The 23,607-nt window shown below is 43.6% G+C and overlaps 2 protein-coding genes across 3 annotated transcripts in view; one reads left to right on the forward strand and one right to left on the reverse strand.

The window, feature by feature from the left end:
* The first annotated feature begins 533 nt into the window (after nucleotides 1–533).
* Nucleotides 534–15,206, forward strand: fam210aa (family with sequence similarity 210 member Aa). Of its 2 annotated transcripts, none has more exons than XM_042331924.1 (4): nucleotides 534–584; nucleotides 6,384–6,950; nucleotides 11,498–11,609; nucleotides 14,629–15,206. In XM_042331924.1, the coding sequence occupies exons 2-4, from the start codon at nucleotides 6,421–6,423 to the stop codon at nucleotides 14,923–14,925; spliced, it is 939 nt and encodes a 312-aa protein (XP_042187858.1). In that variant the 5' UTR covers nucleotides 534–584; nucleotides 6,384–6,420; the 3' UTR covers nucleotides 14,926–15,206. The 2 variants fall into 2 exon arrangements, with proteins under 2 accessions (XP_042187858.1, XP_007893214.1); XM_007895023.2 differs by lacking the exon at nucleotides 534–584 and adding an exon at nucleotides 1,517–1,663.
* Nucleotides 15,207–18,172: 2,966 nt separating this feature from the next.
* The window catches only part of ptpn2b (protein tyrosine phosphatase non-receptor type 2b), a 40,569-nt gene continuing 35,134 nt past the window's right edge, over nucleotides 18,173–23,607 (reverse strand). Inside the window, exon 10 of the mRNA XM_007895024.2 lies at nucleotides 18,173–18,533. Coding sequence (XP_007893215.1) covers nucleotides 18,518–18,533 — 16 coding nt within the window. The 3' untranslated portion in view covers nucleotides 18,173–18,517. The remainder of the gene's footprint in view (nucleotides 18,534–23,607) is intronic.

A 23,607-nucleotide genomic window follows, 5' to 3' on the forward strand; every position in this document is an offset into this window, starting at 1 on the left:
CTCCCACCCTCGCCCGACTCCACTGGCTCCCCATGCCCCAGAGGATCGAATTAAAGATCCTCGTCCTCACTTTCAAGGTCATCCATGGCCTTGCCCCCTCCTACCTCTCTGACCTGCTGACACCCTACCAATCTGCCCGCTCCCTCCGTTCATCGGGCTCCGGGCTGCTCCATGTCTCCCGTCCGACCCACCCTATAATCGTAGGCCGGGCTTTCAGCCTCTCTGCCCCCACACTCTGGAACTCCATCCCAAGTCCCTTCACCTCGCTTCCTCCCTCGCCTCCTTCAAAGCCGGTCTCGAGACCCTCCTCTTCGATCGTGCGTTTAGTCGCCCTCATGCGTGTCTGGCGCTGCGTGGAGGAGGCGCATCGGGGTGGCTCACAGGAACTCCACGACCCAGAGTGCCCCTTGGCGTGGCGCGCGTGCGCAGTGGGGCCCTCGGTGTGGAGGCGCTCGAGCCGCGGCGTTCGTTGAAGCGCCGCCTCCCCCTCAGCCTCAGCCGCCGCTCCGCGAGCCGCCGCCGCCGCCGCCCTCCCGCCCGGACCTCCCGCCCGGACCTCCCGCCGCCCTCTCTCTTCTCAACACGTGAGTTACAGAACGCGGGGCGGCGAGAGAAGTTGATAAAACTTTTAAGTCACAGCTCTCAGGGCCGAGGATTGACCGCTCAGTGCAGAAGCCACGCGGGTGCCCCCCCCCCCCCCCTCGGCCCCTGGGCTCGGCCTTGGGCCGCCCCCAAATAGAGGGGGAAAACAGACGTTGGCTTTGAAGTTGTCCTCCTCAGGGTCAGCGCTGTGGTGTGTTGTTTTGCAGGTGGGGGGTGGGGGGCGGGCTGGGGGGTGGGGGCCTGGGCTGGGGTGGGGGGCTGGGGTGGGGGCCTGGGCTGGGGGGCCTGGGCTGGGGGTGGGGCTGGGCTGGGGGTGGGAGGCCTGGGGGGGTGGGGGGCTGGCTGGGGGTGGGGGCCTGGGGGGGGCTGGGGGGCCTGGGCTGGGGGGGGGGAAGGGGGGGGCTGGGGGTGGGGGGGGGTGGGGTGGGGGTGGGGGGCCTGGGGTGGGGGAAGAGGGGGGCTGGGGGTGCTGCTGCTGCTGCCGCTGCCAGGGTTTTGCCAGCAATTAAAATAATTTTTCTTTGTAATTATCGAATTCTATAATCTGACAGCACAGAAGGAGGCCATTCGGCCCATCGCGCCTGTGCCGGCTCTTTGAAAGAGCCACCAACTCGTCCCACTCCCCCGCTCTTAACCCCATAGCTCTGCAAATTATTTCATTTGAAGTAAATATCCAATTCCCTTTTCAGAGTTATTATTGAACCTGCTTTCAGGCAGTGCATTTCTGCCCGTACTTTGTGCCCTGTTGTTCCACCATTGGCAGCCGCGCTTTCACCTACTATCATATAAAATGCTGGACGAAGAAAGACCAAGGTCCATCTAGTTCGCCTTCCGCCTTCCTGTCCTGAACTCCCTGTGCATTGCATCCCATAATGTTATTTCCTGACCTTGATTGACCTTGGGACGTCCTCTCGACGTGAAAGCCGTTACACAAAAGTAATCTTGTTGTTGTTGTTGTTGATCTCAAATGGAGAGAATCAAACAGTGCCCAGACCAGAGACCAATAAGACGGGAATACAAGAACATGTTTAACTGGAGGTAGACAGCACAGTCCTATGCTGTAAGTATGGTCTCGCCAATGGGTTATACAGTGGCAGGATTACCAGACTATTTCGGCTTGCTATTGCCTTGCCCCTTCCTTCTTCAGGTCAGGGCTGAAGACCTGCCTCTTCGACTGTGCCTACGGTCCCCTCCCCCAGCTTGGCATCATGCTCAGCCACTGTCAAGGACTCTGGGACGTTACCCTGTGTGAGGAGCGCTATATAAATGCATGTTGTTATAATAATAATCCTTGCATTTGATATAGCACCTTATCACATTGTTGTAATGTCTCAAAGCACTTCACAGGATATATTGTAAAGTGTATTTTGTGGGCGAAATGGGACAGCTGGTCCCACAAGCAGTCATGGATTGAGTGACCATATTTATTACCCCGGAAAGCGATTCCCCCAATCAACTAACAACCGGGTTACTATTTACTGCTCGGTAAACAGAGTAGGCCCCCAAATATTGTATTATACATTCCCGCAATTGTGGGTGAGCAGCAGAGTGGCCAATTTAGTGCTTTAAAAACTGCATGTAAGAAAAGATTGGGGGGGAGGGGGGTGAGAGAGAGAGATAAGGGGAAAAAACACGTTTTGCAGGTTTAAATTTAAAAAACAAATTAGGCACCCACACAAAACTTATTTTTCAAGCACCAAACAACAACTCAGATGTTGGATGTAGAAACGCATATTCACAAACTCAGACTCCAGGTAACACCTTACAGCAGGTGTTGCCGCAAACTTCAGAGTTTCCTCATCAGCTTCTGTCTGGCAGCCTTCAATGTGGTGGAAGGACCTTTACAGGATAGTTTGTGATTTGCAAGTCACCTTGATGTTCTTGACGGCCAAGTATGGTCACTCAATCCACGATTGTTTGTGGGACACTTCTGTGCGCAATTGGCTGCCACGTTTCGCCCATAAATATACATTAAACTCACTTTACAGTATATTCTGTGAAGCGTTTTGAGATGTCTCAGACGTGAAAAGCGCGATATCAAATGCAAGGGTTGTTATTATAAGTACAATGCTGCTTACCCGGCTTGCTAAGCACCAGCTGCTTAATCCAGGTCCCCGTGAGGGTTTTTGGCAAATAGCTGTGCCCACTGTGAAGTTGCCTCTGCCTTCAGGATGCTCAGTGACAGGTCAGTGTAGGCCGGAGCCTGCCCTCCCTTCCTGCAGCAGCTTTCCATGTTTGCCATATTCCTACGTTCCTATCCTGGACTTTGCAAATAGGCCGGAGGAAGCCTCACGTTTTTTTTAAATACATCGATGCTTTTTGCTTCAACCGCAGCTTCCAGCAATGGTTTCCACATTATCACCACCCTCTATGTGAAGTGATTGCTGCCAGACTCCCTGTTAGATCTACTACCGGTTATCTTGTATGTATGCGCTCTGATCTTGAGTGGTTTATTCGTTCAAACAGTTGAGGGAAGGACTTCTTGTTTTAATAAATCCACGAATAACCAACAGAACAGAATAATTTGATTGTATGGGATTGTATCCAACTGAACATCAGCAAGACCGAGGCCCTCCTGATTGGCTCACACCAGCGCCTCCACACCTCGGGCTCTGGCAGCATCAGCCTCCACAGCTGCAACTCAACCTCACAAAGCCAGTCAGGAACCTGGGTGTTTTGTTTGACCCTGAACTGTCCTTTCTCCCCCACATCCGCACCATGACCGGCACTGCCTACCACCACCTCCGCAATATTGCCAGACTCCGCCATTGCCTCACCCCTCAGGCTGCCGAAACCCTCACCCACACATTCGTCACATCAAGGCTCGATTATGGAAACTCCCTCCTCATCGACCTTCCCAACTCTTCCCTTCACAAGCTGCAGATCATCCAAAACTCTGCAGCTCGTGGACTCTCGCGCACCAGGCTCCGTAACCCCATCACTCCCACCCTCGCCCGACTCCACTGGCTCCCCATGCCCCAGAGGATCGAATTAAAGATCCTCGTCCTCACTTTCAAGGTCATCCATGGCCTTGCCCCCTCCTACCTCTCTGACCTGCTGACACCCTACCAATCTGCCCGCTCCCTCCGTTCATCGGGCTCCGGGCTGCTCCATGTCTCCCGTCCGACCCACCCTATAATCGTAGGCCGGGCTTTCAGCCTCTCTGCCCCCACACTCTGGAACTCCATCCCAAGTCCCTTCACCTCGCTTCCTCCCTCGCCTCCTTCAAAGCCGGTCTCGAGACCCTCCTCTTCGATCGTGCGTTTAGTCGCCCTCCCACCTCTCTGCCTTCCCTCACCCTTACCCCACCCCTCCCCCATGCTCGGGTCCTGACACCTGACTGTCCAGCGCCTTGGGAAGTCCTCCCGACGTGAAAGGCGCTCTATAAATGTAATATTGTTGTTGATTGGGCCTTCAGCCTTTTTGCCCCAACAGTCCCTTTGGCTCGCCCCCTCCCTTGCTTCCTTCGAAGCCCATCTCAATACCCTCGGTCTTCGGTCAAGGCCTTCGGTCACTTCTTATCCACACCCTCCCTGCCCTCTATCTCTCCTGATCCCAACCCCAGCTCAGGTGCAAATCCTTGACTGTCCAACGTTTTGGGATGTCCCCTGACATGAAAGGCGTTGTACCAATGTAATTTGTCGTTGTTGTTGAGCTAATTAATTGTAACCATGCATTGCAACACATTACCTGCCCAGGTCAGGCAGCCCTATCCATCGAAGCTTTGATTTTCATGGTTTAGGACACATTTACAACTCTTAATTTACTCTTGGATTACTGTTGTTATAGTTCAGACCCACTCGAACGCTTCTTTCTTTCACCATTCCCCTGATGAGTACTTTTTTAAAAGAATGGACAATTTTAATTTTATTGAAAGGATTCTAGGAATTTGAACGCCCGAATCTTACCTTTTTTAAGTCTGGAGCAGACATGACAAGCTAAATGATTGGGCGCCAGGGCCTTACTGAGATGCCCTGCCAGTCTGGTTGACTGTATAATTTGGAAAATCAACATTTGAATAAGCAGTCTCCGACTACATTAAATGTTGAGTTTTTTCACAACTCAACGCTAAATAGAGTGCACCAGGAAGCTCCAAGATGTGTTCTAGATATGTTCCCAGTTTGACCTGTGGTTGGTGCTGAGTTGGGTTGTTCAAGAAGACTTGTGGAAATGTGGCAATTCATTTTACCAGCCATGGCGAGACTGAGGAATGATTAACCAGAATTCCTGTTCCTGATTACCATCTATTGACTTTTTTTTCTACATGTATATGTATATTAAATGTGTACAAGGCCACTTGCAGGAGTTACTAGATATTACTGATGTTTCTGGAGCTATATCCCAGCATGAGTCAACATCTTAGAGAGAGGAGGCTGAACAGCTGTAACTATGATTCATGTGGATAAACAGAACCATCCAGTGTTTCCTTCTGACTGTTGCTTCACGTCCCCCTTTCTCCTGCCCCGCCATTGGCGGGCGGGCCTTCAGCCACTCTGCCCCATCCTCTGGAACTCCATCCTACAGTCCCTCCATCTTGTCCCCTCCTTTGCCTCCTTGAAGACCCTTCTCAAGACTCTCCTCTTCGACCGTGCCATCGGTCACCCTCCTTCCCCCCCTGCCTCCCACCCTCCCCAATCCCCACCCCCAGCTCAGGTCCAAAACACTGATTGTCCAACGCCATGAGACATCCTCCCAACGTAAAAGGTACTATACAAATGTAATTTGGTGATTGTTGTTTGGTCACTGACCAAACTCTGATGAAGTGGAGGTTGAAATTCTAAGCTGTGATCTGATTGATAGAGGTAATTGGTCTTATGACTAGTTATTTGGGTGCAGTATTTCACTTACTTTTTATAACTGTATAAGTACAGTAATGCTGTCCAATGTAGCTACTGTATGCTATAATTTATTTAATGCCATGAATAATGATAGGCTCATCTGAATATCTATGACTATACATTGTTGTTATCTTCAGATGTACATATACCAGGAGGGCACTGCACCCTTGAAGGCCATTGCTCGACTGGCTCCGACCTTTTGCACGTCCCTTGGGTCCTCCGTTCCACCATTGGTGGCTGCGCTGCCTCGAAACTCTGGAACACTCTTCCTCTATCCCTCTGCCTTCCTTCCCGATCTTCAGGTCCTGCCTGAACATCTTCCTATTCGACCGTACCTACGGTCATCTCCCCCCGCCGCAGCGTCGTGCTCTGCCATTGTCAAGCACTCCAGGCACTACCCTGCAAAAGGGGCGCTATATAAATGCAAGTTGTTGTTGTCATTGTCTGGACAGTAAATGAAAAAGTACTGTCCTATAACTTGTGGTTCAAGAGTTGTTTTTCACAAATGATACGTATTTTCCACGTGTCTTGTGGAGTGCTCTAAATCTGAAGGAGGGCGTATCAATATTAATTTTAAGACATGAGGTCTGAAGTCAAAAATTGTATTCAAGTTAAAAATTAGGGATGAGATGGTAGCGAGGGAGGGATTTGTAAACCTGATATGTAAAGCAGACTTGAATAGGGTTCTTCATTAAATCCTGCAATTGACGTCCCTCCAGGGAGAGAGAGCGCAGTCCATTCCAACAATCTGTCTCTGGGATTTCCATGTGTAGGTGGGAGGCAGGGAATTCTCAGTTGGGTTTGGATACTCTGAAGCCCTGTGATGGTGCTCCACATGTGTCAGACTCCCGGCCGACCAAAGATGGTAAAGAAATGCTTAATCACGCATGAAAGGAGAATCTAGGGTTGTTTTATTTTAAACATTTTTCTATTTTTTTCCAGTTCTTCAAGACGGGACAGGAACATATTAAACTACTAAATGAAAATGCAGAGGTATTTCTTTCAGTCTGTGCTCTGGAACTCAAAAAGAGCATTCAGTGGTGCCTTGACAAGTCCCGCTCACTTATTGCCAACGACATGTAGTAGTAGACTGCTGGTGCTGAGCCCTCACAGGGGCCAGCTGCTACACGCGTCACGGTCCCTCAGTGTGTCCGAACACAGGAAGACAAACCCACAGAAAGAACCGAGGAAAAGTCGCCCGCATGAAAAACAGTCGCCTGCGGCCCAAGAGAGTCCTGACCAGCCCAACCTTTTTGACCCAACTACTTTGTCAGGAAGCGGGGAGGGGCAGCAAAGATTGCCAAGTGACTCAATTCAGGAAACCTATTATTATGATACTAAACAGGAACAAGAGGCGGCTCCTGTAGAAACCGATCCCCTCCAGGACAGCTCGATCAGTCTCTTTCAGCGATTCAAAAAGACTTTTAAACAGTATGGGAAAGTTATGATTCCGGTTCACCTGTTTACGTCCACTCTATGGTTCGGTACGTTTTACTACGCAGCAATGAAGTAAGTGTCAATTGAAATATATCCACTGATAGGCCAGCTCACAAGAATTGATGTCGGTAGAGACCTGATGACTGGCTTCCTGCGAGCTAAAAGTGACTGACTTCTGGGTCATAAAAATCATTGCGTCACTTTCTACTTCATCGTCCTAATAATAATTGCATTTGATATCGCGCCTTATCACGTCGTTGAGATGTCTCAAAGCGATTCACAGAATATACTGTAAAGTGGATTGACTGTGTATTATGTGGGCAAAACCCAGCAACAAATTGCGCACAGCAGTGTTCCACAAACAGTCACGGATTGAATGACCACATTTTTTTTAGGGATTATTACCCCTGGAAAGTGATCCACCAATCAAATGACAACCAGGTTCCTACTTACTGTTCGGTAGATAGAGGCGTGTGGAATAAGGAAACTTCCTCAGGTTTCGCCCCACCCTGGAATCAAACCCGGTCCTCTTCCTTGAGAGTTGAGCACACTAACCACTACGCTACAGGACTCCACTTTATACATGCGCAGCACACAGTGGTGACAACAGAGGTAAACTGATAGCCCAAAGTTATCTGTTTTAGTGCAGGAAGCAAGCCGGCCGGCTACAACACATAATGAAACTGACTAACATGGCCTTGTTAAAATGCAGGTTGAGATTATATGGAACCTAAACCGCCATGTTATAACCGGGCTTCTCTGTATATTCAATTGAGCATAATGCATGTTCACTCCCAGTATGTAAAGCATAATGAAAGAATAATATAATAATTCTTGCATTTGATATAGCACCTTATCACATCTTCGAGGCGTCTGAAAGTGCTTTACAGAATATACTGTAAAGTGAATTAACTATATTTAGTGGACAAAACATAGCAGCCAATTGCACACAACAGTGTCGTGGATTGAATGACCAAATTATTTAAAACATTTATTGAAGGAATTATTACCCATGGAAAACCGATTCAGCAATCGGTAAACAGTGATGTAAGGAAACTTGCCCAACGTCTTCCCCCACCGGGAATCAAACCCAGATCCTCGAGCTTGCAAGGCGAGTGCTCTAACCGCTAAGCTGGAGGACTCCAAAATTATCTGTGGAAGGCACAATACATTGTCTTAATGCAATTAATTCTGATACATCTGTAATGTAGTGGGTCACTTTGGCTCAGTTGCTAGTACTTTTGCCTCTGAGTCAGAAGATAGTTGGTTCAAGCCCCACATCGAAACTGAACTCATACAGTCTAAGATGATCCTACAGTGCAGTCCTGTGGGTGTCTTGCACTGTTGGAGGCGTTATCTTTCAGGTGAGATGTTAAACTGAAGTCCTATTTCCTTGTTCAAATGGACATTAAAGATTCAATGGCACTATTCACGAAGAGAAGGGAGTTTCTTTGTTCTGGCCTTCAGGCCCCCAATAAAAATTGTCCTCCACTTCATTGCTGTTTGTGGGACATTGCTGTGTGCATATTGGCTGCCACGTTTGTCCACAAAACACACAATCACTACTACAACAACAAGATTACATTTGTGTAGTGCTTTTCACGGCGGGAGGACATCCCCGTGGCTTTACACTACGCTACACTTTATCACTACACTACACTATGCTGTGAAGTACTTTGGGACAACTTCCCAATGTGAAGGGTGTTATATCAAATGCAATGATTATTATTAATGGGAAAAGCTTTTTGTAGTTTATTTCACACCACATTTGATGAGTTTTATACTCTTTATTTACTGTTTGCAAAGATATTACCAAATACTGTTATTTATTTTCAAGGGCAAGTAGCAATCATCGCTGACCAGTGAAGTGGGATTGAGTACTTCACAAAATGTTCTAGAAAGAGAGCCATAATTTATAAATACTTTCTTGTTGGGTTTGGATTTCAACAGGGTTACCATCAATGTCACTGTCAAACTGAATAGGTCCAGCTGCATCTCAACCCTCATGTCCAGTTAGACCTGCCACATTCTGACTGCACTGGTTACTTTTTTTTAAGATGAATTTAAGGGTTTAGTCATTTTTCAGTAAACCAAGAAGTGCAAAAACTAACTGAATATAAAGTTGACCTTGTGGATGAGACATTAAACCAAGATCTCATCTGCCTGTTCCGATAGACATTAAAGATCCCATGGCACTCTTCAAAATGAGAATATTCTTCCATGTCGGGAGGATGTCACAAAGCTCTTCACAGAAAACAGTGATTGTATATTTTCTATACGTGTATTCATTTCTTTTTAATTCTTTAAGAAAACTTTCACAAGAGTTAAGTTTACGATGCCACAAGTATGACGAACGTGAAAAGTAAGAATCTAATATTCTGAAGATTTAAATATTGGAAATTGTGCAAAAAAATCATTGGTAGCCAGACTGTAGTTGGTTACACAGGAGCCAACTACAGATTAGGAAGTTTATATGTTCTGAACTGTTTTCCTCTCTGCTGATCGAGTGGTTGTAAATGTTGGATTCCCCCCACCCTTTCTCAGGTGTTGGAGCTTGCTACATACACTGGGTGGGGAGATGCGAGTACAGCATGGGACTAAATAACAAAACATGCAGGAGTAGGCCATTTGGCCCTTCGAGCCTGCCCCGCCATTCAATCAAGGCTAATCTTCTAATCTAACTCCAGCTAATAACTGAAATATTATGGTTAATATTATGGTCAATATGGTTAATAAATATTAACCTAAATATGACTGTGCCATCTATCTTCAGTTAAACATATTCCTGTATTCCCTGTTTGTCTCTGGTCACTGTTTGATTCTCCCATTTGAGGTCAATTCCATTATTCTATAATTAGCTATAATGAGGGGGAGATTCAAAATCAAGTTTTATTTTTTCTGAATTTCCTAGGATAATATAAACTACAGACCAGTAAGTTTGACGTCCACTGTGGGTAAAATTATGGAATCTCTTATTAAGGATAAAATCATGGAGCACTTGGACAGAAATAAAAATATCAAAAGATCAGTAGCAGCTGAAACAGTGGGGTAATCCTGTCACTCTATAAATCATTGGTGAGACTGTACAGTTCTGGTCACTGCAGCACAAAAGGAATATTGGAGAAATCGAGAAGATACAGAAGAGGGGAACGAAAATGATTGAGGGAATGAGGGACTGGACTGTGAGGAGCGACTCAGTAAATTGTGTATGTTCACGCGGGAAAAGAGAAGATTGAGAGGCGACACGATTGCTGTCTTTAAGACTCTAAAGCGGCAAAACAATTTGCCCAGAATAGGGGGTAAATTCAGAACAAATCTATGCAAACGCTATTTCAGTGAGCGAATAGTGACCCTGTGGACCAGGCTCCCGGGGAGACGGTTGAAGCAGGAAACGTTGATTCCTTCAAACACAGATTAGATAGTTTTTTAGGAAATAACATTATGTGATACAGTACATAGGGAGTTTGGGACACATGTACATGCAACCACCAGGAAGGTGGAAGCGAACTAGAGGGACCCTGGTTTTTTTTGTCTAGCATTTCTTATGTTCTTATATTGATGGTTACTTTTATTTAATTAGTTTTTTTCAATAATTCTCCCACTTGCACAAACTGAGACATCGACAATTGTAAAAATATATCCACATTTATTACCTGTATAAAAGTGTGTTTTAGACACCTGTTGGTGAGTGTGTTCGTTCTCTCCGTTCCTCTTTAACCCCAATGCAGTTTCTAAGGCTCCAGCTATGTTTTGTTTTCATTTGTTTCCTTAATTCTTCTGCCTTGCGGCATTGTAAAAAAATTATTTTTATTGCTCTATCGCCTCTCAGTCAGAAGATTGTTGGTTCAAGCCCCACATCATAACTTGAAGTCATAGTCTAAGACAGGGTGGTCAAACCGTTTGGCTGCAAAGGTCCAGATACCCTATTTGAGAAATGTTCGTGGGCCTCATAAGTAATATTTTTGTATTTCACTTCCAGAAACATAACAACTTTTTCACATTGGAAGTACATCTAAAAACGCTCGACACTGCCAGCTGGGCATCCGAGCCGAGAGTGGGAGCCGAGGGAGGTGGGATTGGGAGGGGAAAAGATAAATGTAGTAAAAAAGTAGGTCTTGATGTACCTTGAAAGGGAGGGAGCGAGTCGGAGGGACTCCAGGGATGGAGATCCCGAAAATTGGGAGAAAACGTATATGCAGATTGCAGAACATACGCATAAGAAACCTGATAAATATTGAAACTCTGAGTTTTATCAAATCTAGTCAAATCTATTTGTTTATACAAAAGAGCTCAGTCAAGAAATTCAGTATACCTCACTGGGAATTGAGTACATTTGCAAATATTCAAACACTTTCCTAAACGAAAAGTGTTTTTTAAAACAAAACTACAACAACTTGCATTTATATAGCGCCCTTCATGTGGGGTGAGTGACGAACAGGAGATTGGCTGAACCCAGCCATCTCCTGCTCCTTCCTCACTGTTGGTTGTGGAATGAAATGGCTCCATGTGACCCAACTGAAGAACAGTGGGGGGAATAACTTTCAACGTTATATATTTGTAAAAATAATTTTGCAAATTAAACTGATTAGGTGCTAAAATAATGTTCTCTTTACTTTCAGAGGTGTTAATGTGGTTCCGTTTTTTGAGTTGCTCGGACTGCCTGATAGTTTATTAAATCTTCTGCGAAAATCTCAGGGTGGAAATGCACTGACTGCTTATGCCTTGTACAAGGTGAGTAACAGTTATTGAAGACTATGCACTGCTCTACTAGTAAATTGTCAAGTTACCAGCTGTGTTGTCAAACTGCTTTTTTAAAAAATATATATAGTAGAGTTAGGTTTCAGTTTACAGACTAGGATTACGTATTTTTGATCAGCTGTGTCTGAAACACACGGAAACCCATCTCCATTCTTAAGAGCATTTAAACCAGTTCCACCTTCCACGGAAATTGGATTATTGCACTGTGCACAGTAAGAAGCTGTTTCTTAAACCTTTCTCATTCCTTTTACAGACTCACGTTTAGCATTTCTTTCATGTAATCTCCCAAGTGGATTCCTGAAATTGGACACTTACTTTTCTGCTTGTGGGATGCATATTGGCTGTAGGGTTCATCTACAAATACACAGTCATTACACTTTATAGTCTTCTAGCATATTGGTTCGAGCACTCACCTCGCAAGCGAGAGGACTCAAGTTCTATACCTGGGTTCAATTCCCGCATAGGGCAAAACCTTGGGCAAGTTTTTCCTTACTCCACGCGCCTCTGTTTACCTAGCAGTAAGTAAGAACCCGGTTGTTAGTCGATTGGTGGCTTGCTTTCTGGGGGTGATGATCTCTTCAAAAAAAATAACAATAATTTGGTCACTCAATCCACTGCTGTGTGGGGAGACACTGCTGTGCCCAATTTCCTGAAGCTTTTAACTGGACCAAACAGAAAATAACACTGTTGATTGATATGTGCTCAAAAACATTGTCTGCAGTGATGCGTGACCTGCCTTTGATCAACCCTCCATGACTGAGAGGATCACAGTAAGAGCCAGGTTTTAATTTCAAAATAAGTAACTACAAAATGTTTTTAAAATAGACTACTGTAGACACAATACTGACACCATTTAATGAATTTGAGTTAGTTCCATCAACAGCAACAAAACTATATGTGTATAGCGCCTTTCACATCGGGAGGACATCCCAAGGCGCTGGACAGACAGATTTACCGACCCGAGCTGAGGGGAAGGGGGGAGGGCAGGGGGTTAGCAGAAAGATCGAAAGCGCAGTCGAAGAGGAGGGTCTTGAGGTGGGTCTTGAAGGGGCCGAGGGAGGGGACGAGACGGAGGGACTGCGGGATGGAGTTCCAGAGGGTGGGGGCAGAGTGGCTGAAGGCCCACCCGCCAATAGTGGGGCTGGTGAGGCAGGGGATGTGAAGCAGGCCAGAGCCCGCTGAGTGGAGGGAGAGAGGAGGATGGTAGGGGGTTAGGAGGTCGCAGAGGTCGGGGGGAGCAAAACCATGGAGGGCTTTGAAGGTGAGGACCAGGATCTTGAACTGTATCCCCTACGTGATGGGAAGCCAGTGGAGTCGGGCGAGGATGGGGTTGATAGGGTCGCTGAGTCTAGTACGGGAGAGGACACGGGCTGCAGAGTTCTGAATGATCTGCAGTCTGTGGAGGGAGGAGTTGGGGAGGCCGACGAGCAGTGAGTTTCCATAGTCGAGCCTCGATGTAACGAAGGCGTGTGTGAGGGTCTCGGGGGCTGCGGTGTGAGACAGTGTCAGGGCTGGGAGACGTTGTGGAGGTGGGGAAGGCAGAGCAGGTCATGGCGCAGATGTGGGGTAGAAAGGATAGTTGAGGGTCAAACAAGACCCCGAGGTTCCAGACTGGCTTAGTGAGGTGGAGTGAGCCCCATGGATGGTGATGCTGTCAGCGCCTGTGACAAAAACCTCATTTAGGAAGTTGAAATGAGTAAGCCAGTGAACTGATCGCGTTCCTCTGCCTGAAATTGTTAACCGGTTACATGGTATAGGAAACATAAATGACTCCCCTTCTCCCATTTTCTTATGTACACCAAACAAGTCAAAATCTGAAGATATTTGTATTTGTTGCATTTGCCACTGACAACATTGTTATCACTCATAATACGTATGTGGCAAAACTCTTTAGTGGACAATTGGAAGAGAGTATAATAATCCTTGAATTTGATAAAGCGTCTTATCAAATCGTTGAGACATCTCCAAGCGCTTCACAGAATACACTGTAAAGTGAATTGACTGTACATTTTGTGGTCGAAAGGGGATAATTGATATTTAGCTTTCCCTGCTGCAGTATAATTTGAAACAGTATTTGTCTACGTTAAAAACCCAATACAGAATTAATTTCTCTGCTGTTGATCCAGTAATAAATTATACCCAGGCAACCAATTGCTGCAGTGTGAAAGCACTTCACAGAATATATTGTAAAGTGAATTGACTGTGTAGTTTTGTGGGCGAAACGCGACAGCCAGTTGCGCACAGCAATGTCCCACAAACAGTTGTAGAATGAGTGACCAAATTATTATTTTATTTTTGGAATATAAAAAATTAAGAGAACACGGTAAGGCTATTTGAGGAGGTGACTCATTAAAATAAAATATCCACCCACAAGGGTCAAATTCAAAAATGTTCCCTTCATGTCTGCCACACTTGCTGCTCCCCAAAATAATCAAATGATATTCCTTCCCGCAATCTGCTGTAACTCATGGAGTCATGTAGCTTATTGGTTGGAGCACTTGCCTCGAACCTTAGGCAAGTTTCCTTACTCCACCCACCTCTGTTTGTCCAGCAGTGAGTAGGAACTGATTGTCAAATCAATTGATGGATTGCAAATCCCTTCAAAAAAAATAATAAATGGTCACTCAATCCACAACTGTTCGCAGGACACTGATGTGCACAATTGGCTGCCGTTTCCTGCCCACAAAATACAACAACAAGAAGATTACATTTGTTTAGCGCCTTTCACGCCGGGAGGATGTCCCAAAGAGCTGGACAGTGTACACCATTTCAGCTTTGAGATCAATCGAGCTTTGAGATGTCTCCACGACATGATAAGGCGCTATATCAAATTCAAGAATTATTATTATTATTAGGAGTTTAACAGACTAATCTCTTTCACTGTGAATCTTTGCAAGTGTTCTCTTTGCTTGGGACACTTAAATGTGGATTGATTCCCGAGGGAATTAAGTCCCATAGGCTTGATTTTTTTTCTTTACGTTTTATTTTAAAGATTGCAACACCAGCCAGGTACACGGTGACCCTGGGAGGAACATCCTTTGCAGTGAAATATCTCCGCACCCATGGGTATATGTCAACACCACCTCCAGTGAGGGACTACATCCAGGATAAGATGGATGAAACCAGGGAGCGGTTCTCAGAGAAGATGGAAGAGACAAAAGAAATGCTTAGTGGGAAAATGGAAGAAACAAAGGGCAAAATATCTGGGAAAATGGAGGAGACAAAGGACAAAATATCTGGGAAAATACAAGAAACCAAAGAAAAGGTCTCCTTCAGGAAGAAAAAATAAAGATTCCACAAAATATTGTCCGCGTAAATGCACTTGGCAAATACAAACTCATCCATTAGCTCATCCACTGTCTATGTTCAGAATTAAATGTCAGACAATACACGAGTACCCTCCGCACTGTTAACCATTGGCACCCAGTGTTTGCTGCTGTCTTTTTTTGTGGTACAAAGTATGACAATGAACTGTTTTTATGTAAATAAAGTACCTTACTCCAGTTATAACACAGATCAGGTACATATCTTAACACTATTAGTGGAGTCCTGCAGCTTAGTGGTTAGACCGCTCGCCTCGCAAGCGAGAGAACCTGGGTTTGATTCCCGGGCAGGACTAAACACACGTTGGGCAATTTCCTTACTCCACGCGCCTCGGTTTCCCCAGCAGTAAGCTGGAACCCAGTTGTTAGTCGGTTGGCTGATCGCTTTTCCAGGGGTAATAATCCCTTAAAAAATGTGGTCACTCAATTCAAGACTGTTTGTGGGACACTGCTGTACGCAATTAGTTGCCTTGTTTCCCCCACAATATACACAGTTAATTCACTTTACAGTCTATTCTGTGAAGCGCTTTGCGATGTCTTGAAGATGTGATAAGGCGCTGTACCAAATGTAAGGATTATTATAGATGGAAGTGATCTCCACTTATTCCTATTTAAAAACTCAAAACTGGATTGGCTGTTGCTACATATTCTGAATTCAACGCTATTTAATCTGGTTCAGGCTATACTTATTTCACTTGATACAACTGGTCTGATATAATAAATGCTATCTACTAAGAGTGTTTAACGTGGTACCAATTTTTGTGTAATGTGATTTTTAACAACAACGTTAACTTGCTCGTCGGACTGTAAATCTCAAAACCATTCAGCGCTCTTGTGTAAAGTGGCGATTAAAAAATATAAAATCAAATTTCTGAATAGGGAAGTATTTCCCTGTAAAGTATCCACCCGGGCATCAGTGATTAAACATCTTAGATATAAAGCCTTCATCAAAAGCCTACAAATACGGTCCCTTAACTCTATACCATATCTTGTGAAGAATTTTAAGATGCCCTCATGATGTGAAAAGTGCTATGTATCAAATACAGGGATTTTTAAAATCACAATGTATTATGTAAATCGAGTTAAGCAGAAGGCAGGATCAAACTTCAATAATCATTTACAAAATTTACAACATCAAAAACTGCATTTGATGATTGGCGGTGGAGCATTGTAATGATGGACTAATTAAATCTGTCCGGCGCAATAAACGAGGCAAACGGGATACTGGGCTACATTCCCTAAATACAGCAAACCTTGGCTCACTGGACGGACTCCAGGGATCCAGAATTCATACCTACCCGGACCGCGGCCTGGAACAGAAGCCCATGGGTAGATTCCAGACTGCCCAACTCTCTGATCCCGCACCCTGCCTCACTGTCCTTACTGCCTGCCTTCAGTAGCCAGAGATATTGACTTTGTCTCAGTTTTAATCCCGAAGCAGAGGATTGCTTATCTGTCATAATCAGTTACAATGCCGGCACCAGAATTTACCGGCACCCAAAAAACAGTAAACGTCACTACTGACCTTGTAATTAATAATACAATTAATTGTGGAGTCCTGTAGCTCAGTGGTTAGAGCACTCGCTTTGTAAGAGAGACCTGAGTTCAATTCCAGGCAGAGGGCGAAACCTCGGGCAAGTTTCCTTACTCCACACAGAGCCTAATAATAATCCCTCCAAAACCAAAAACAATAATAAATTGGTCATTTTCAACCTACGACTGTTTGTGGGACATTGCTGTGCGCAATTGGCTGCCGCGTTCGCCCACAAATAAACAGTCAATTCACTTTACAGTGTGTTCTGTGAAGCGCTTTGGGACGTCCTCCCGACGTGAAAAGCGCTCTATCAAATGCAAGGATTATTATTATTATTATTACACTTAGCCAAAAATTCCTGTTCACCAGAGCGGATCAACCCCCTTAGTCTCGCCAACCGGGTGTCAGTGTATTACGGTGCTCTGGTCAGGCTCCACTTGGAGTACTGTATACACATCCGCTGTCTGACATAATGGACCTTGAGGCAGTGTAGAGGAAAGCGAAAGGATGAATCCAGTGTTAGAGGAATGAGCTATCGTATAAGGAATAATTAGATAAGTGAGAGCTCTTCAGTCTTGAGAGAAGGACATGATAAAATGTAAGGCTGCTCTCATTGTAGACGCTACATTAAACTTCAAATGGATATACAGTAGTTATATTTGAACAACAAATGAACTCAATAAACATGTCTATTTTCTAAAAAATGGTGTTAAAATTAGAAAAGGATTCCATAGGACTGGAAGAAATTTAGGATGTGGCTAATTGGAGGCGCGTTCAAATTAATTGGAAAGTTTATTCTGAAGGAGAACATAAACAAAAGTCTAGGAGTTGCACTCAAATCAGAAATTTTCATTCTCTTTAATTGAGAATAGCTCATGCAATTACTCTGGTTGTTCTTTCCAGGAAGTTAGACTAATAATAATACCTCCAAAACCAAAAACAATAATAAATTGGTCATTTTCAATCTACGACTGTTTGTGGGACATTGCTGTGCGCAATTGGCTGCCGCGTTCGCCCACAAATATACAGTCAATTCACTTTGCAGTGTGTTCTGTGAAGCGCTTTGTGATGTCCTCCCGACGTGAAAAGCGCTGTATCAAAATCAAAGAATTATTATTATTCTCCTACTTCATGTAAGATTGAGTGTGTTAATGCAACAGCTCCCTTTGGGATTTTTGTGTAGTCCTGTAGCAGATTAGTTACACCACTCACCTCGCAAACACGAGGACCCGGGTTCAATTCCCGGGCGAAATATAAGGCAACTTTCCTTACTCCACACACCTACTTCCCCAGCAGCAAATGGGAATCCAGTTTCCTGGGGTACTAATCACTTAAAAAAAATAATAACCTGGTCACTCAATCCACGACTGTTTGTGGGACACTGCTGTGCACAATTGGCTGCCACATTTCACCCACAAAACAGTCTTTTGCCCACAAAATTCACTGTATTCTGCGAAGCGCTTTGAGATGTCTCAATGACGCAATAAAGCGCTATATCAAATGTAAGGATTATTATTATTTTATCCAGCTCAATTAAGGTCATGGCCATCAAGTTTTTTTTTCTTATCCCAGAAATTAAAGTTAGATGTTTCACTCGGCAATTTTTATATCCAATTAGCATCTAATTAGATAGGCAAATCATGCTAACAATCTGCAATAAGTTTGCTATAAAACACAACAAAGTGGAACAAATTTTAATGCTTTTTAATTCTGAACATTTAATGCAGCTTAAGGTATAAAAATACAACAGAATTAATTTTAAAGTACAAAGCTTTTTTTAAAAAAAATTTTGTGAGAGAGACAAAACATTAAACATGTGACAATACATGAAATCCACTTTTATCTGCAGAAGTCGGGTGGGTCAGCTGTTTGTCTCCTGCATTTAGTAGTTTACGTTGTAAACAGTTACATGTGAGATCTACCCATTGGCAGACTTCACTGTCCTGGATGGGTTTCTTTCTTCTGAATTCCACGGCTGATAAAAATAGGTGCAGAATGTGGCATCTGTTCTGTGAAGTTAGCGGTCAGACAGTCTTTAGCCTACGACATACAATGCAGAACATAAAACGTTTATTCAGGACAACACTTCTCTGTAGCCTCTACAATTAAGTATTTACATCAGATATGGTAACAGGAATCCAATGCATAAGGGAAAAAAAATATTATTTTAATTACTATTTTGGAGTCGCGTAGGGTAGTGGTTAGAGCCTCGCAAACGAGAGAACCCGTGTTTGATCACAAGGCAGGGCAAAACTTTAGGCAAGTTTCCTACCTCCACGTGCCTCTGTTTACCCAGCAGTATGTAGGAATCGGGTTGTTAGTCAATTGGCAGATCCCTTTTCATAGGCAGTAATCCCTCAAAAAAAATTGAAGTCCCTCGATCCAACATTTGCATAGCGCCGTTCAAGTCAGATCACAACCATTTGTGGGACATCGCGAGGCACAATTAGCTCCCGAGTTTCGCCCACAAAATACAGTCAACCACTTTACAATATCCTCTGTGAAGCGCTTTAAGACTTCGCAACTTTGTGATAAGGCGCTATATCAAATGCAAGGATTATTATTATTGTTATTAAGGCCTTTTTCAGCCTTGCTATTAGTTGCCTTTTCCCCTATCCCATTCCTGTTCCAGCTCAGGCTCCTAGTTTTGCTCTGTGAAGCATTTTGAGGTGTACTCCCAACGTGAAATGCACTATGTAAATGTAAACTTGTTCTTGTTGTGGCACGTGGCGAGGTGTGAGTTTTTCTTTACCCAGAGTAAAAGTTGAATAAATAATGGAGGCTCTTCTGGAAAGAGATTGGGTTGCGAAGTCTTCAGTAAATAAATAAATGGCAGATCACAGCTCATCCACAAAATAGTCAATTCACTTTACAATATCCTCTGTGAAGCGCTTGGGAGACAACTTGAAGATGTGATAAGGCACGATATCAAATGCCTGTTTCGTCAACTGGACTTGGAAAGGCAGTCACTGGGAGCACTCGGGTGGAGGAATCATAGCCAGAGAAGCAGCAGGAAGCTTGTCAAACAGTGCTCCCAATGGCAAACTATGTCGTTTTAGCTGCTTAAACTCCAGCAGTACTCAAATGCACACTCTGGGGGCCCTAAGACTTGGCTCTAGCCAATATTCTCTGGAATTGGGTAAACTGGGTGCATCCCTCCAGGGTCAAGTACGCATTCCATTCTCAAGGACTTTTTCCCGTTGTAGGTAGCATCCATTTGTTATTACTCCTGGAAAAGTGATCCACCAATTGACTAACAACCGGTTTCCTACTTACTGCTGGGTAAACAGAGGCATGTGGAGTAAGGAAATTTGCCCGACATTTTGTCCTGCCGGGAATCAAACCGAGGTCTCTTGCTTGTGAGGCGAGTGCTTTAACCACTGAGCTACAGGACTCCACGCTGTTCTAAATACTTAAAGAGAAAATAAGCAACAGAATTTGTCTTGTTCTACATTTCCTGCTAGGTGAATGCCAAATGTTGCATTTTTTGGTGCATTTGGTATATGCTGTTATATTATGCAAGTCCTGACGCGATGATAATCACCTCATAAGTGCAACTCAACCCACGACTGTCTTTAGACAGGACTTGAAGGAGGCAAGAGAGGGGCTGAGGAGGACGGATTGTGAGATAGAGATGCTCAAGCCCGACTACCAATGGTGGGGCGGGAAGTGCGGGGGACCTGAAGCAGGTGTCCGCAGAGCGGACAGGCTGATATGGTGTTAGGAGATTGCAGAGGAAGGGGGAAGAGATATTGGTCTCACAGAATATACTGTTAAGTGGATTGACTGTATATTTTGTGGGCAAAACACAGCAGCTAATTGCGCACAGCAATGTCCTTCAAACAGCCATGGATTGAATGATTAAAATTATTAATAATAAATTAATTAATGCTAATAATTGACAACTGGGTTCCAGTTGTTAGTTGATTGGCAGATCATGTTCGGAGGGTAATAATCCCTCAAAAAAAAGGTCACTCAATCCACGACTATTTGTGGGACACTGCTATGCACAATTGGCTCCCATGTTTTGCCCACAAAATATACAGTCAATCCACATTACAATATATTCTGTGAAGTGCTTTGAGGCATCTCAACAAAGTGATAAGGCGTTATACCAAATGCAAGCATTATTTATTATTATGATTATAACCCATGCTGTATAAAAACAGGCAAAACAAACCTGAAAATTGGCAAATATTTTACCCACACCCTGTATTTGCATCGTCATTGCTTTCCACTCGAAATATTTTTGATGCCTGGAGTTGATTAAAATCCTTATTTTCATTAGAAAACATTTACTTGAATGAAACTGAACTAAAATGAACAATAATACCACTAAAACAAAAAAATTCTAGAATTAGTGAAAGAATATCAAAGTATATTTAAAACGTCATTCTAATGATACCAGAATAACAGTAAGAAATTAAGATTTAAAACCAAAAATGAATGGCTTTATATCCTATGCAAGTACATCTGTAATAACTATGAAATATCAGTCTTACCTTCAAATTAATCTTCAGGATTCACAGGATCTGTGACAAGCCACGCAGTAGCCTAAAAAAATCCCTTAATATATACAGTATCTAAATTATCGCAAATTACATAGCATGTCAACACTAAATTATTGTGGGTAAAATTAATGAGTAGCTTATAATTGCATTACACTGCTGCAGTATAGCTCTTAATAATAATAGGATTTCAACAGAAATACTGCAGCCAACTCATTTGAAAAGAATTAAGCAATCAATATAATAAATCTTGCATTTGATATAGCGCCTGATCGTGTCTTCGAGACGTCTCAATGCGCTTCACACAATACAATGTAAAGTGAGTTGACACCATATAGAACCTTAGGCAAGTTTCCTTACTCCACACGCTTCTGTTTACCTCGTAGTAAGTCGATTGGTGAATCGCTTTCCAGTCACTTAATTCATGGCTGTTTGTGGGACACTGCTGTGCAGAATTGGTTGCCACGTTTCGCCCACAAAATAGTCATTCCACTTTACAATACATTCTGTGAAGCATCTCACCAACGTAATAAGGCACTGTATTAAATGCAAGTATTGATTTATTTAAAAATAATAATCCTTGTATTTGATATAGCACCTTATCATATCTTCAAGACGTCTCAGAGCGCTTCACAGAATATACTGTAAAGTGAATTGACTGTAAATCTTCTGTGCTTAATATGCAGTAGCCAATTGTGCACAGCAGTGTCCCACAAACAGTCGTAGATTGTTTGACCAAATTATTTATTTTTTGGGAAGGGATTATTACCCCCGGAATATGATCTGCCAATCGGCAACAATTGGGTTCCTACTTACTGCTAGGTAAATAGAGGCGTGAGGAGTAAGGAAACTTGCCTAACATTTCGCCCTGCCAGGAATCGAACCCGGGTCCTCTCACTTACTCGCAAGCGCTCTAACCACTAAGCTTCAGGACTACAATAATTATTTATTGTTGTTATTATTGGCAGATTTCATTGATTGACCGGTTTCACGTTTATATTGTTTTCGGTACAACTTTAACATGCTCTCTAAATAAAAACACGCACAATTTACATAACTCACTTGTCATCAATTCCCTACAGTAGTTAATGCTACCAGCAAGTTCGATCCACGCATCTTCTTTGAAGGTCAACTGGACAAACAGAAATTGGTAAACTATTCTAGTGCTCAGTGTCGAAACAGGGAGAGATATGGCCAGACAATTTTGTTGTTATTATATGCATAGCTATCAATGTCCATCTTACAAATGAAGAGTGACTCCCAGGAAGCTATAAAATCAATTAACTCCCTTGGCAATCTAGAACACTCAAAGTCAGTTCAAAGTCTGAAGACTTTCCATTACTATAGATAGGTTACAATTATTTCCTATCCCTAATTAAAGGATATAGGATTAAATCACATCAATTCAGAACGTATGCAAAAATCTACCCTTGTAAATCCAAGTTCATTCAGTACTATCATTTTATGGGCAAATCATAACTGGCAAATTGATTAGCAACTGTCCAACAACTTGGGTTCTTCAGCCATATGAAAAGAGAAGTTTCAGAGGACACTTCAGTGAAATATAGAAGACACCGAATGGAATGGAAAGTAAACCTAGAACAATAGTCATAGATGGTCAAAAAAAAGCAGTTAATACACGATTAGAAGAGTATTGGATACTTGACGGCAATTATTAAGAGTTCATGGAGAATTTAGGGGAATGGGTTAAGAGAAGGTATTAATAATACTTGCATTTGATATAGCGGCTTATCATGTAATTGAGACGCCTCAAAGCACTTCACAGAATATACTGTAAAGTGAATTGACTGCAATTGTGGACAGCAGTGTCCCACAAAGTTTTATTTTAGTCGGGCAATGTCGAGCTAGAGTAAACTGATATCTCATCCCTCAAAGGGAGGTGGTGACTTAGCTCCAGTCAGGGTTTAAGCAGCAGTAATGACATGGAGTTTCTACGCTGTAAATATTTTATGAGTCGATGCAATTGTATTTTTCTACTCACCCACAGTAAACTCCTGATAACTCAACCCCGTCTTAACTCGTCACTACCACTTGAGTCCTCATGTTGTCATTATCCCAGCTTCATTTAGTTAGTGAGTTAGGCATGTGTATTTATACATATACCTAACTCAGCACTCCGGATAACTTGCCATTGAGGCCTTTTCCCTTCAAGTGATGAGATAGCAGGAGTTTACTGTAGCTGGACATTACCCAAATAAAATAACTGTTTGTGGGACGTTGCTGTGTGCAATTGGCTGCCGCGTTTCACCCACAAAATATGCAGTCAATTCACTTTACAGTATATTCTGTGAAGCACTTTGAGACGTCTCAACGACATAAGGTGCTATATCAAATGCCAGGATTATTATTATAAATGCCCATAAATGTCTACAGATGCCTCCGAGATCTGTGTAAGGGTTGATGGAAGACTCACCAAGCTTATCCCTCTTGAAATGGTGGGGGTGGAGCATGAGGCAAGGCGTCAACTGTCACAAACCTTATTCAACATGTTCATCAATGGTGTATTGGATGGCACAACAAGTGTATCTGTGCCAGGCATTTCCGATAGAATCATAGTGCTTCTGTTTGCAGTTGATATTGTGCTG

Source organism: Callorhinchus milii, unplaced genomic scaffold (assembly GCF_018977255.1).
Source record: "Callorhinchus milii isolate IMCB2004 unplaced genomic scaffold, IMCB_Cmil_1.0 Scaffold2, whole genome shotgun sequence".
Classification (NCBI taxonomy): domain Eukaryota; kingdom Metazoa; phylum Chordata; class Chondrichthyes; order Chimaeriformes; family Callorhinchidae; genus Callorhinchus; species Callorhinchus milii.